The sequence below is a fragment of the Symphodus melops genome (genome assembly GCF_947650265.1).
Source record: "Symphodus melops genome assembly, chromosome: 7".
In the NCBI taxonomy this organism is placed as follows: Eukaryota; Metazoa; Chordata; class Actinopteri; order Labriformes; family Labridae; genus Symphodus; species Symphodus melops.
Window position 1 is genome coordinate 21,903,528 of NC_136697.1, and position 12,657 is coordinate 21,916,184.

A 12,657-nucleotide genomic window follows, 5' to 3' on the forward strand; every position below is an offset into this window, starting at 1 on the left:
GTCTTGAGACAAATGGAACTTTTAAATTGTTCCTTTTGATCCATAGCCCAAAATAAAGATATGCCTTCCATTATTATTCAAGTGTGTGGTGAGCCACCAAAAGCTATAATTGGCTGTTCTGAGGGTTTCAGTGATTAAGTTTGCAAACGTTTGGGGTAATTTTGAGCAGACCAGAGTCGTACATTAATAAATGTGTTTCTATTTTTCAATTAATCTTAGAGCAAGGCAAATTAGTGGTAATAAAGGTTTATTCATTCAGTCATTCCTAAGTGTCACTTGCACATTATGGCATATCTTATCTTATTTTTGATCAGTAACAATAAGCAGACAAAGTTGAGATGTAACCTCAACGCACTGCGTTGGAAGTAAGCAGTGTCTCAGCGAATCCAAAATACCAAATTTAAAATCAACCCCAAAATAACAACAGCTAAATATTTAGAAACTAATGTCTGATAGATTCCATGACATTGTGTTTCCATATAATCAACACAGATTGAAGGCAGCATTATATAAATGGTGATCCAAAAATGATAAAAAAAGGTTTAAAAAAAAAAAGTGTGCATGGCCATTGGTTGTGGTTAAATGCCTCAGAAATACTTCGTAAATAAGCAAAGTTACGCAAAGACTGTTTTTAAGATTCAAAATGACCTGGGCTTGCTATATTTGTTCAGAGATAATCAAATACAAGCTTCTAAGAGATAACAGAGATACAGAACTCTGCATATTGAATACATTGAGGACTTCTTGTGCTTTATCAGGGACTACAGGCTATCTAGAAAAACGCGAAACAGAGGAGGTGCGTGCGTCTTTGGCACAGCGGACTCTCGTACCAACGTCGCGACACACACACGCAAATGCAAGCCTGAACACGCACACGGCGCGTGCTTAAAGCGGAGCGCTATAGGAGGGAAGACGGAGGAGTCACGCATCCGCATCACCGAGGAGGAGGAGGAGGAGGAGGGTGGCGCGGTGTCATTGCCTGCAGGAATTCAGTTGTAAAGTGAACACACGAGGCAAAAATGCGTTGAGAGAATAACTGCGTTGAGCTTTTCTGTCATTAACAAAGATTAGGCATTGCACGGCACTTGGACGCCTGAAGGAGAAAAACTAAAACACGCCCTGGACAAGTTGTGATTTCAGTGGAAATCCAGCTGGAGATGAATACCAACGATGCCAAGGAGTATCTCGCGCGGCGGGAGATACCTCAACTGTTTGAGGTGAGAGATGCGCTTCTAAGGGGGAATAGCGTGTTATTTTAACACATTAAACTATCGATGGAAAATACATTTCAGAGTCATGGCAGAGGAGTATTTATAATGTGAAATACATGTTCCTATGGTTAGTCAAGGCGCGTCTCATTGAAGTGAAGAGATCAACATACTTCCTAGTCCACAGGCACTTGTTCTTCCAAATCGTCATCAGAATGAGAGAAGCTGTAAATGTCTGCTCACCTGAACAGAGCTGAGTTAAGGCAGAGATGCAGCTGGAGATGCCGTCTGCTATTATGAAAAGTAGAATTAGAGGGCTGTGGCATGGTATAAAACAGATTAACCTCATTTCAGAAGTGAACTGTAAATGCAGTAAAATACAATCATCTCATTGTTAGCATTTTACCTTCCTTTATTTTGAGGTCAGTTTGTTTATATTTTTAGAGTTTTTTTGTATTGTTATTGCTGCTTTTTTATTTTTCTGGTGGATGATTTTGTTTTTTTGGTCAACTTCTGTTTCTTCTTAGTCCATTCATTTTATATCAGTAAAGGATTTATGTCTCTTAAGCCAACTTTGTTTTCTCTCTTAAGTGCAGAATTTGTGTGGTATTTTTACATTATTGTTTTTGTCATTTTCTGCTCATTGTAGCAGATTCCTGTCTGTGTACAGAAGGTGAAGTCTTAACAGGCATAATTAAAGATGAGCTTTACTTAAAGTGCAATTAAGGCAAGCCATTATAAACTTCTTCTAGCTCCATAGACAGGCAAAGAGAAATGTAATACTAAAGTGTCATTTATTCTCCTTAGGGATTTTAAAAATGGCCAATTACCTTAATTAAGCTTAATCCTCAGTTGTAATGCAGCTCATGTATGAAAGCAACCACTCTCTGTTTATTTACAGCCAGATGAAATTACGCTGAGCTGAGGTGACGCTGCATGATCAGTAGAGCAATGTAATTCTACAGCTCACAATTGCTTCATTATCAATCAGCTAAATTAGCACATGAGATCATTTCCATTTGGAAGAAGCTTTGTGTTTGGAGTGCATGCTGCTGTTGGAGGGAAGATGAAACAGGGGTTCCCAGGGGAAGGTATTGTGAAGTATTCAGGTTTGGGAGGAACAAATATGCATTTGTATGTTTTGGCAACACGTTTGCCCTCACATTCATCACTGTGGTTGGCTTTCTTCCTGGATAATGACAGGTCATCTAAGTGTTTATTTTTTGTGGAGTCTGTAAACATGATGTTTCGTTTCCCTGGTGGAGCCGAGTCAACCAGTTCTGCACTTCAAAACTTCCCCTCATTGTTGTGATACTAGAACAAACGTCTCCACATTCCCACTGTACCTCAATACTCCATGTTTGTCTCTAGAGCCTGCTGACAGGTCTGATGTACTACCGACCCGACGACCCCATTGAGTATCTGGAGGGCTGCCTAAAGAAAGTCACAGAGCTCGGAGGACCGGACAAGGTGCGGTGGGATACATTTGTGGGACAGGAGAAGAAGTCACTTCCTCCTCTCAATGGCGGCCAATCACGCAGGTCCCTCTTCAGAAATGGTGAGCAGCGTATGTTGGGTGTACAGAGCGGTGAACACACAAAAGCTGCTACTATCAGGCTAGTGAGTCAATCAGTATGTAACTGGAGATCTGTAGTTTTTCATATCTTCGGTACTTTTTGACAGTCAATCCTGAAAAATCACACAGATTGTATTTTTTTAACACATAGTATCCAAAAATATAAAATATCAGAAAACTAGACAACCTTAATTGAGAAAGAGTTATAAAAAAATTTGAATTAACTTTAAAGCTCACTTTCTAAAGGTGGCTGGAGTCTTTCTTTTATATGTTGGGTATTTCCCCTTTTTTATCCATTGAGCAAACTGGCTGCCAAGTAAACATCTAACGCAGATGAAGAGCTCAAAAGTGGCAGATATGGAAACATTCAAGTTTGTATTTTTCTTCTCTAAAAGAGCAAGTGATACACGTAAATAATTCTGCAGATTAATCAAAAAGTTCAGTATTGCTGTGGCCCTAAAACACATCCAGTATCAATCTTGTCCTGGTAGATGCAGCCCAACACTTAGGACTTTAAACACAGAAGTATTAGAAAGCTGTTTAATCAATTTGTGTTTGATTAATTTAATAAAGGGAGAATAAATAGTTGCCTGCTCAGAGCCAAAACAATTTTTTTTCATACTTGACTTCTTTCCATGGATGCTGGCAGCAGTTCATCATCCTGTCCTACACAAACCCGACCAGACTGCCTCCCTACTTGAACAGGAAAGGGAGTCGATATTTGTACACTGAGTGAAAAAATAAGACCTTGAAAGATTCCTTGAGGAACAGTTTGAATCACAGCTGTTTGCATCTCTCTCTACACTATGATTGATTCAGTTCCCCCAAAAAGGGTCAGCAACATTTGTTGAGATACCAAAAACCACAACAAAAACACACCACAACCAAAGTGTAGAAGCAACAACTTCAGATCTGTGCTGATGTCCATTTCTCAGCCTTGACCATGCCTGTGCAGCTGTTACTGACTCAGGATTAGTTAGTTAGTTAGCCACTGTACAGAATTAGACCTAATTTAAGAAGGAAAATATAAATATAGCACTGAAAAATAGGATCATCTAACACAGTAACCTGTACCCTATTGGTTGGAAAAAGAGAATAAATCAAGTTATTTGTTCTTTTAGTTGTCAAGATTGATTTTAGTATAGTGGTTTAATATCTCCTTCAAGTATGAAGTATGAAAAGGCAGCTTAAATAATTAGAATCTCCACAGGATTTTTATTAAAGATAGGCCATGACAAAACTACAATACAGTCATCACATACTCTCTATTGAGCCAGACATACAGGTCAGTGTCAGATGAACATGTGAAGTTAATGATTTAAAGATTTCCTGCTGTGCTTTCAGCAAGTGAAAGTTGCAGGAGAAAAATTGTGCTCATATGCTAATTATATGTGACTTTTGCATATTTTTTTCGAGTCTACTTTGAATTCAAACAGATATTTCTTTGTTTGATGATGCATGGCGAGGTGTGCGCATGAAAATTCAATGCACCAATGATATTTGAGTGTGAGTTTTGCATTTTAAAGTTTACAGGCACACCACCGAGGAAGAAGAGTCATGCATACCATGAAGAGAAGATTATATAAAAGAGAAAACTTTTGTCAGCTTCTCGAAATTCCCATTTATCCTGCTTATCGTCTCGTTTGTTAAGTAGCCTGAAATCCTACCAGCTACAGCGTCTGTCTGCTTGGAGCTGCAACCTAGTCAGTGAAAAAGATTCTTATGTCACACAATTCATCTCTTGAAAGAAGGCTGAGGCTCAAATCTGTCATGTTTCAAATCATTTACTGGAATTAAAAATGCTTTTTAGAAAAGCATCTCACCTTGATTGACTGCGTCAAAAAACGGGTACAGATTGTATCAGGCGGTGCAGCATTAGAGTTCATTTGCAAACTTTTTTTTTTCCAAAATTTTTTCATCTTAACAAGGGCAATTTGTTTGTTATTAGATATTTTTATTACATAATTTCTCTGTTCTCTCTTGACTCTGTAAAACCCAAATGATCAAAACAATTAAATGTGAATCAACATTTAATATCTGCAGCTCTGCTTCCTTGGACTAGCAGGCAGTAATGATTTGTACACTATCTCTTTGTAAACGCTATAATCAGTGTTTCTACCGCAAGCGGCAAAAGTCTAATTGCCAGCAGACACAGATTTACAGTATATTAAACTCACCATTTGTTTATTTGTAAAGGCTGAGCTTATTTGTTTGTGTTTTTGTTCTGAAATGGGACTCTGATTTGCCTCTGTACCTGATCAATAAGACACAATTACTCTCCCATTTGTCAGACAAATTCATGAAACATGAGTGAATGGATTCATTAGGCTATAAATGTTCATTTAGAGCTTCAGGCTGTGGGAAAAACATGTTTGTTTCTTTAGCAATACTTCAGACAAAAACAGATAAATTGGTTCTCACTGATACTTTTGTGTTTGTTGTGTTTCTGTCTGTTTTTTCTAGTGTTGCCAGACAGTCCCAACTTTCCCTACAGACGTTATGACCGCCTTCCTCCTATCAGCCAGTTTTCCATTGAGAGCGACTCAGACCTGTCGGAGACAGCAGAGCTCATAGAGGAGTACGAGGTGTTTGATCCATCAAGACCGAGACCAAAAGTCATCCTTGTCATCGGTAAAGTACCAGCACCACACGAGGAAACAAAAACATCTGAAATGTTCATACTAACAATATTAAAATTCCTTAAAAATCACAATAATGATGCCACTAAGAGGCAAACATTAAAGATAGTAGACGAGAGATGGACACACCCTCTTGATTAAACAAGAGCAGCCAATGTCCATTTTTTCTATTGGTCAGGACAGTCTGGGGGATTTTAAGAATAAATCATAAGCTTTGTCCCAATTCAAGGGAGGCATCTTTCAAAGGATCCAGCCTACAAAGGACCCTATAGCCTTAATAGACTGCACAGATGCATTGACCTGAGACAGTCGGGTTTATAGAGGATTTCTTGTCTGAGTCCTCAGCTGTTTCAGCCTTTACCCTTTCAATTCTAAAAACTGCTCCTGTCGCCTAGCAACCTTGGCAGATGCACCAAAACTATCTGCCTCGAACATAACTGTAGCAAATATTACCATTAACAAACACTTCAGACACGTTTAATTTCATTGTGCTCCTTTCAGATATTAATGTTAGCTAGGTAGTGGTTGGATGCTAACATCGCTGTTGTCTAACAGTAGTTTTAAACCAACATGTTAACAGTTCACCTGTTCGCCTGCTTTACAACACTCGCCAATTAAACCATCTCGATTTAATGTCAGAGGGTCTGAGGCTAAGAGATGGAAGAGGACAAGAAGGGATGAAGCAAAAAGAGAGAATAAACAAGCTAGATGATGAGTTTACATCCCTGTAGATATTATTCACAACTGATTTTTCGTAATCATGACGTTTATTTAGATTTTATGGCGCCGTTTAACAGAAAGGCGGGTCAGCTGTTACCGTGGTGAAAAGACCTGTTGTAAAGAAGTCACCACCACAGCAATCCTTCAACCAAGACTGGGAACTTGAAAGACTGACTATTAAAAGGATACAAGAAGGATACAAAGTGTACTCTGCAAAACAGTGGGAGAAATTATGTTTGCTACATCCACTTCACATATATTTCATTGAGTGTTCTTCGGATATTTTAGATTTGAAGCAAAAATCTGGATTTCTACAGACTCATGTTTTACTTTAGAAACAATAAGGTCGTGTATCATTTCATATGTAAACAAAAAGTGAAGCTATTGCCTTGTAATGCATCTCCTGACAGCAGCTTTATCCACTTAAAAAAGGTCAACATAATACTAAATTCAAGTTTATTTTTGCCTCAGTTATGATCTAAAAATACATGACCTGCATAGGAATGTACTCCTGTGTTTATGTGTGTGCATATCAGTGTGTGTTGTTTCCTGGTATTTTGACAACGCCCCGCCTCTCTCTGTGGGTATGAGCAGGGGAGAGCTTGTTGCATGTCGCTTTCTGTGTTAGACACTCACGCTCTCCTAATCTGATTTCCTTGATGGGCCTGCATTAGCCCGCTGAATACTTTCATCAGTCTTATAAGTTACAAACCTCTGTAATGCAATAAAAGCAATGAGACTGGATGAGCTGATTTCCCTCTTAAAAATAGTTTTATCTCTTTAGATTTATCTCTTAAAGCTGCCGAACAACCTTCTGCTACATCATGTTTGGCTTCCAAGGGTGGACTCGGGACTCTGGCTATGGTGTCGATGACAGTTGTTTGTCCTTGCAGCACAAAGCCAGTTCTGCTCTTGTCTTTGTGAGCACAGTGTGCCAGACGTTAGAGGGATAGAACAGGGGGGCAGCAGCTGTCATCTCTTTTGGAGGTTCAAGGCAAATGTTTTTGTCCATCAGGTTTGCAGAGAGAGAGGGAGAGAGACTGACAAAGATACGTTTGGTCAGGAAGAGCCTGGGAGGGGATGAGGTTGAACATTATGAAACACTCAGATCTATGATAAAGTGCACATTTGCTAAAAATACTTCAGCATATCTCTCTGATCCCCTTTCTCTAGTGAAAACCTTATATGTTACCATTCTGAGAATATGTTGTGAAATATATTGGTATCTTTTAATTGAACAGAGAAACCACAGTAACCTGAATAGCTGTTAAGATCATGAAAAAACAGCTGCTTTGAAATTTCAGGGTTGCTGTTCGAGGGTACTGAGATTGCCCGCAATTCCTTTTAAGCAGAGCTATGGTACGTTTGCTTCTAATTGTTCCAATTATTTCCCTTACATACATGCAGTATAGTAGGAATTGAAAGATGAAACTAAGTAGGAGATGATGGTCTGAATAATGACAATTTGAAATGGTCCTCAAATGGTCCTTAGATCGGAGATGCTCTAATGATGTAGCTTTCAAGAAGAGTGTTTTTCTCTCTGTTATTTTTGATATGAAGCTACAACTAGGACTAGTTTTATCTAATTAAGTTTGTCTTGCAGAACTAACTTAGTAGAGGACAAAGAAAAGGCCCTCTGCCAGCAGCTAAAATGTGTATTTTTCTTTAAAAACTTGACTTCTTTCCAAAGATGTTGGCAGCAGTTCATCTTCCTCTCCTACACAACCAGGACCAGACTGGCTCACTGTTTGAACAGGAAAGGGAGTTGATATTTGTACTGCCCTCCCAAGAGCCACACTGTAGATACATTGTTAAAATTGTGGTCCTTCTCTTAAAAATACTGAAAGATAGAAGTGAAGTCTAGCTTTTTACCACACTATTTCATTTATAGATTTAGTTTCCCAAAAGGTTCAGAAACGTTTGTTGGAATAAGACACCACATCCAGCGCTAGCTTCAAAGTATAGAAGAAACCACCGCTGCTCTCGATCTGTGACGCTCAAGAACAGAGTCCAGTGTGCAGACTTCAGCCTTGATCATGTGCTGACTGCTGCGTTTTCTTTGGCAACCTGTTAAAGACAGATGTGACTGCTGAAAATCACCAGTCTTCAGATAGCAAACTAGCTTCAAATCCTGTCCTAATATTTTCTATTTGCATAGATTACTTTTAAATTAAAACATTTATTTGTTATTGTGACGTATGCAAAGCTGTCCCACCGTGTAAATAGAATGAGCATAAGATAAAACAGGGTAACATTAGGCTGAGTACAAATTGTCACCCAATAAAGTTATCGCATAAAAAAATGCCCAGCAGAAAATCTAAAGCTTACTTTTCAACTTCCTAATGACTTCATAGTACTCCAAACAAAAAATATTGAGCCCTTCGCTGTTTTTTTATTTTATTATTATTATTATTATTATTATTATTATTTGTCCCTTTGTTAATCTTTAGAAGAAATGAAGAAGATGTTTATGGGTGAGTTTAAATATGATAAATCATAGTCTTTACAGCAATATGATTGACATCCTCAATTCGTCTTTAATTTTTAACATTTTAACAAGCCAGGTGAAAAGATTGTATTCAGGGTGAGCTGTGTTTGTGGCCCGATGTAGACATCATGATTTGTAAATTTGAGACCGGGCAACTGTATGCCAGTAGCTTGTGTTTCAACCACACTGTATAAAACATGGAAGTCTTTTCAATGACATCATACATTGTGTGCGGTTTTGAAGCCCAAAAAATGGAAGTCATCATATTGGACATGGTGACTCCTAACTTTCTATATGAGGTGGAATTGATGTGGTTCCGTAGCCTCCTGGCAAACAGGTTCCTTGGTTTTTGAAGCCTGCCTTTGACTCTTTGGAGAGCCTGCAGCTTTTCACACTTTCACATTGAATTTGTTTTTCAGCATCAGAGGTTGCTGCATTGCTCAAGCTGAAAGACACTGGATATTCATTAGATTTTTTTAGTTGTCTAATTTTTCAGCAAACAAAACCGCCATGAAAAGGAACTGAATCGCTTAAGGCCTCAGTGTGCTTCTAACACCCTGGGTCATGTGATGTGTTTTCCCACCACAGAGGGTCAAAAAGCCTGCTGTCATAGAGAGGAGCATTATGCATTGAACCTCATGTGCAGTATGACAGTCTAGTCAGAGCCATTCATTGCGTTGCATTTTGTTATGCATATGTACAGTGACAGGGGTTAGTGTGTGAAGACAGGTACAAGAAATGTGAACTTTGCCTACATTCACACATCTGCACACTTGACAAGCTTCTGAACACAGGGCGAGAGTGATTGACAGACTTTCTGCTCTGCTGATCCACAAGAATAAACGTACACTGAGTGAAACAGAAAAACATTTCACATGAATAGGAACAGCAATTGTGATCCAGTGAACCTTTAAACACATTATACAACATTCATTATAACTCTTCAACCTTCTAAATAACAGCCAGCCAAATAGAACACATACTATAGCACTGATTTGCTCTATAAATGTGTACAATTGCAAACACCATGACCAAGATGGAAAAGGCAACCTTTCCTAGACACATTTGACTTCTATCTTGCCTTTCAACCCCAAGCAATTTTGTTGTGATTTGACATTTCAGTAGTTACTGTAGCTTCTCTGAAATCCTCTGAAATGCTATTCGTCTAACAGCAGAGCAGCATTCAGTTTGTCAGATGGCTTTTACAGGCACTTATTGATGCCTCATCGCAAACTGACAGCTCGCCTAACATGTCTATCTGGCACCATTAAAAGGGGAATTTCACAGTTTTTAACTTTATCTTTCCATCAGAATGAGGCCTATGGATTGGACAACCCTGCATTTGTTACCCATGATCTCTTGTTTTCTCAGATGTGGCTCACAAGGCTATACACATTTGATGCTTGTGCCCTCAACTGATGTATTTGTTAGCCATGCAACAGGCTATTTAAGTCTGGGTTTCTACTCACGACTTAGAGTCAAAGAACCACAGCACAGTTATACCAAGTATGCAGCTGCTCAATACAATCATCTAGATGTAGGCACTATTCAAATAGCAGGAGGACTGAGCTTATTGCATACAGACAAACTGATTGTTTTACCTGTCTAGATTTACTATCAACAGTGATTGGAAATCCACATAACTGGAACCTATGGAAATCCCACTCCAAACCATCATTTCATATTTTTTGACTAATATCTTTTTTTTAAGACTTTAAGTAAAAATTTAAGATGTTTAAACAAGCGCTTATCAAAGCAAGGTTATAATAGTTTGGCATATAATTCAATATAAATATTTGTTATCAAAATTTCATTTTGAGTTTTTGTTTTCTATTTCTGTTGCTTTTTAATAAGCTTTGTAATTTTAGTTTAATTTTTAATGCTAAGTTTAAGTTCAGTTTGAATTCGGTTAAGTGTTAGCTTTAGACTTTTTATAGGATATCTGTCATGAGGCAAGACGCAAAGGGGCCAGAAAAATGTAATACAAAGTCAAGACATCCTACCCATTAAAAAAAGAAAAGAAACATTTTCAAATATTAAGATGAGTAACCAGCACCATCCACAGAAGACAAGCCTTAAGGGATATGTGTCACACAGTGCTTGTTTGAGTAACCACAAAAAAACCCCTGGGCAAAACAACAGTACAGTAATTGTAGATGTTGGCCCAGACATGACGAAGACAAAGTCTTAACATAAATTCTCTATAATTTAAATGATTTTGTCGACAAACAATTTAGCTTCAGTTATCTGTTTTGCAAAGGCTGTTTCTTATGCTTCAGTTATTTATTTATTTATTTTTTTGCACTATTTTAGTTTTATTTACAGTTATTAACTTGATTAGGAAAAATATTTGTAAAGATGCTTTTTAAACTATCCAGAGTCAAACTATCCACGCCTGCTGTTGCTCCTCTGCATCTCCTTGGTTGAGAGAAGGAGGGGAAAAGACGAGTATTTATTAGCACATGTAGGAGGTTCACAAATACCTGTTTGTCTCATCTGCACCCATCACCCACCTGCCCTCCTCCCATGCAAAGAATTCAACTTGCAAACACACTAAAGCAGAAACATACAGTCACGAAGAGAGAAACAGTGCCACAAACAACATCTCGCACAAAAAAGTCTCACATAGTCTGGCTTTCCCTCCCCTGGTGCACACACTCGCCCACACTCACACACCCACACATGTAATGTTTCACACTCACACAGACAGATTTCACACACACACACACACACACACACACACACACACACACACACACATCGATACATTTCTCCCAAAACACAGCTATCTCTCTCTCTATATCTCTGTGCCTAGGTGGCCCTGGCAGTGGCAAAGGAACACAGTGCCTGAAGATTGCTGAGCGCTATGGCTTCCAGTACGTGTCCGTGGGCGAGCTGCTGAGAAAGAAGATGATCCACAACGCCACCAGCAACAGAAAGTGGAGCCTCATTGCCAAAATCATCACCAACGGAGAGCTGGCACCACAGGTAGCCGAGGAACAGTGGAGAGAGAGAGAAAAGGGAGAGTGTTGAAATGAGAGGACAGAGGCTCTTGCAGGTCATTATCATAATGTGTGTGTAGACCAATTAGCCTCATCTAAATCATCAGCATGCGGCAGAGAGGGAGTCTTATCCGTCCTATTAGCATCCTTCTTTGCAGCATAATGACTCTGCCTGTGAAAAAAAAGAGGCTCAGACCACCTGTGTCTCATTGCTTTTATTGCACCTGTTCATTCATACACTGAGTAGAAAATGCCGACTATAGCTTTGCATGTCTCATTTCAAGATGGGTATGAAATTGAGAATAAAATGCTGATCATTCAAAAAATCATTAAAACTGCTGAAACCTTAACTAAAATCCAAAGATGTAAATAATTATTTTTCAATGATTTTCTTCTTCCAGATAGCCATCAACTTGAAGTTAGCAAGTTTTAAAGCTCCTCAGAAGTACTTTTTGTTTGCGTTGGTTTTGGCGTCCACTGTGGACAAACCAATAACAATTGTCTTTGCTGATCTTGTCCTCTACCTGTTTAATAGTGGAAAACTGTAAAAAAGTTAAAAAAAAACAGGCTTTTTTGCAGTGCTCCAAGGATGTAGTGCTACAAGCATTAAACATAAGTATGTATAGTAGATCAATCTTCTTCCTGATGGCCTTGGTTGCTATTAAAGGTTATAAACAGGCATCATTGTCATTTTCATTGTCTTATAACAAGGCCAAGAACAGGGAAAGACCGCAAGCAAGGTTGTTATGGCAATCAAGTATTAAGGTTATTTCCATAGCTAACAAATGTATACAGTGTGCTGCAGCCAAAAGATACTTTTCATTCTAAAAATATGATGTATTAAATCAAGGCTTCAGTATGCTTAAAAATGGTCAGCTCAGGTAGCCTATATGTTTATATAACAGACTTACATAGCCATCATGGTTGTCTTTCTTCCTATATTTAAAACTTTCCATTACCCATTCATCTGGTTGTAGTCACATTTAAAAGCCCATATCAATAGATGATTATGGAGATTATTTGT

General features: G+C 38.5%; 1 protein-coding gene across 2 annotated transcripts in view; it reads left to right on the forward strand.

Moving 5' to 3' along the window:
* The first annotated feature begins 912 nt into the window (after window positions 1–912).
* Window positions 913–12,657, forward strand: part of ak5 (adenylate kinase 5) — a 67,203-nt gene continuing 55,458 nt past the window's right edge. The window contains exons 1-4 of one of the 2 annotated variants that reach the window (XM_079348916.1): window positions 913–1,217; window positions 2,580–2,766; window positions 5,248–5,415; window positions 11,447–11,619. In XM_079348916.1, the coding sequence (XP_079205042.1) occupies window positions 1,158–1,217; window positions 2,580–2,766; window positions 5,248–5,415; window positions 11,447–11,619 (588 nt within the window). In that variant the 5' untranslated portion in view covers window positions 913–1,157. Of the gene's footprint in view, window positions 1,218–2,229; window positions 2,300–2,579; window positions 2,767–5,247; window positions 5,416–11,446; window positions 11,620–12,657 lie in introns of those variants that run through there. The other variant, XM_079348917.1, reaches the window with a different exon arrangement.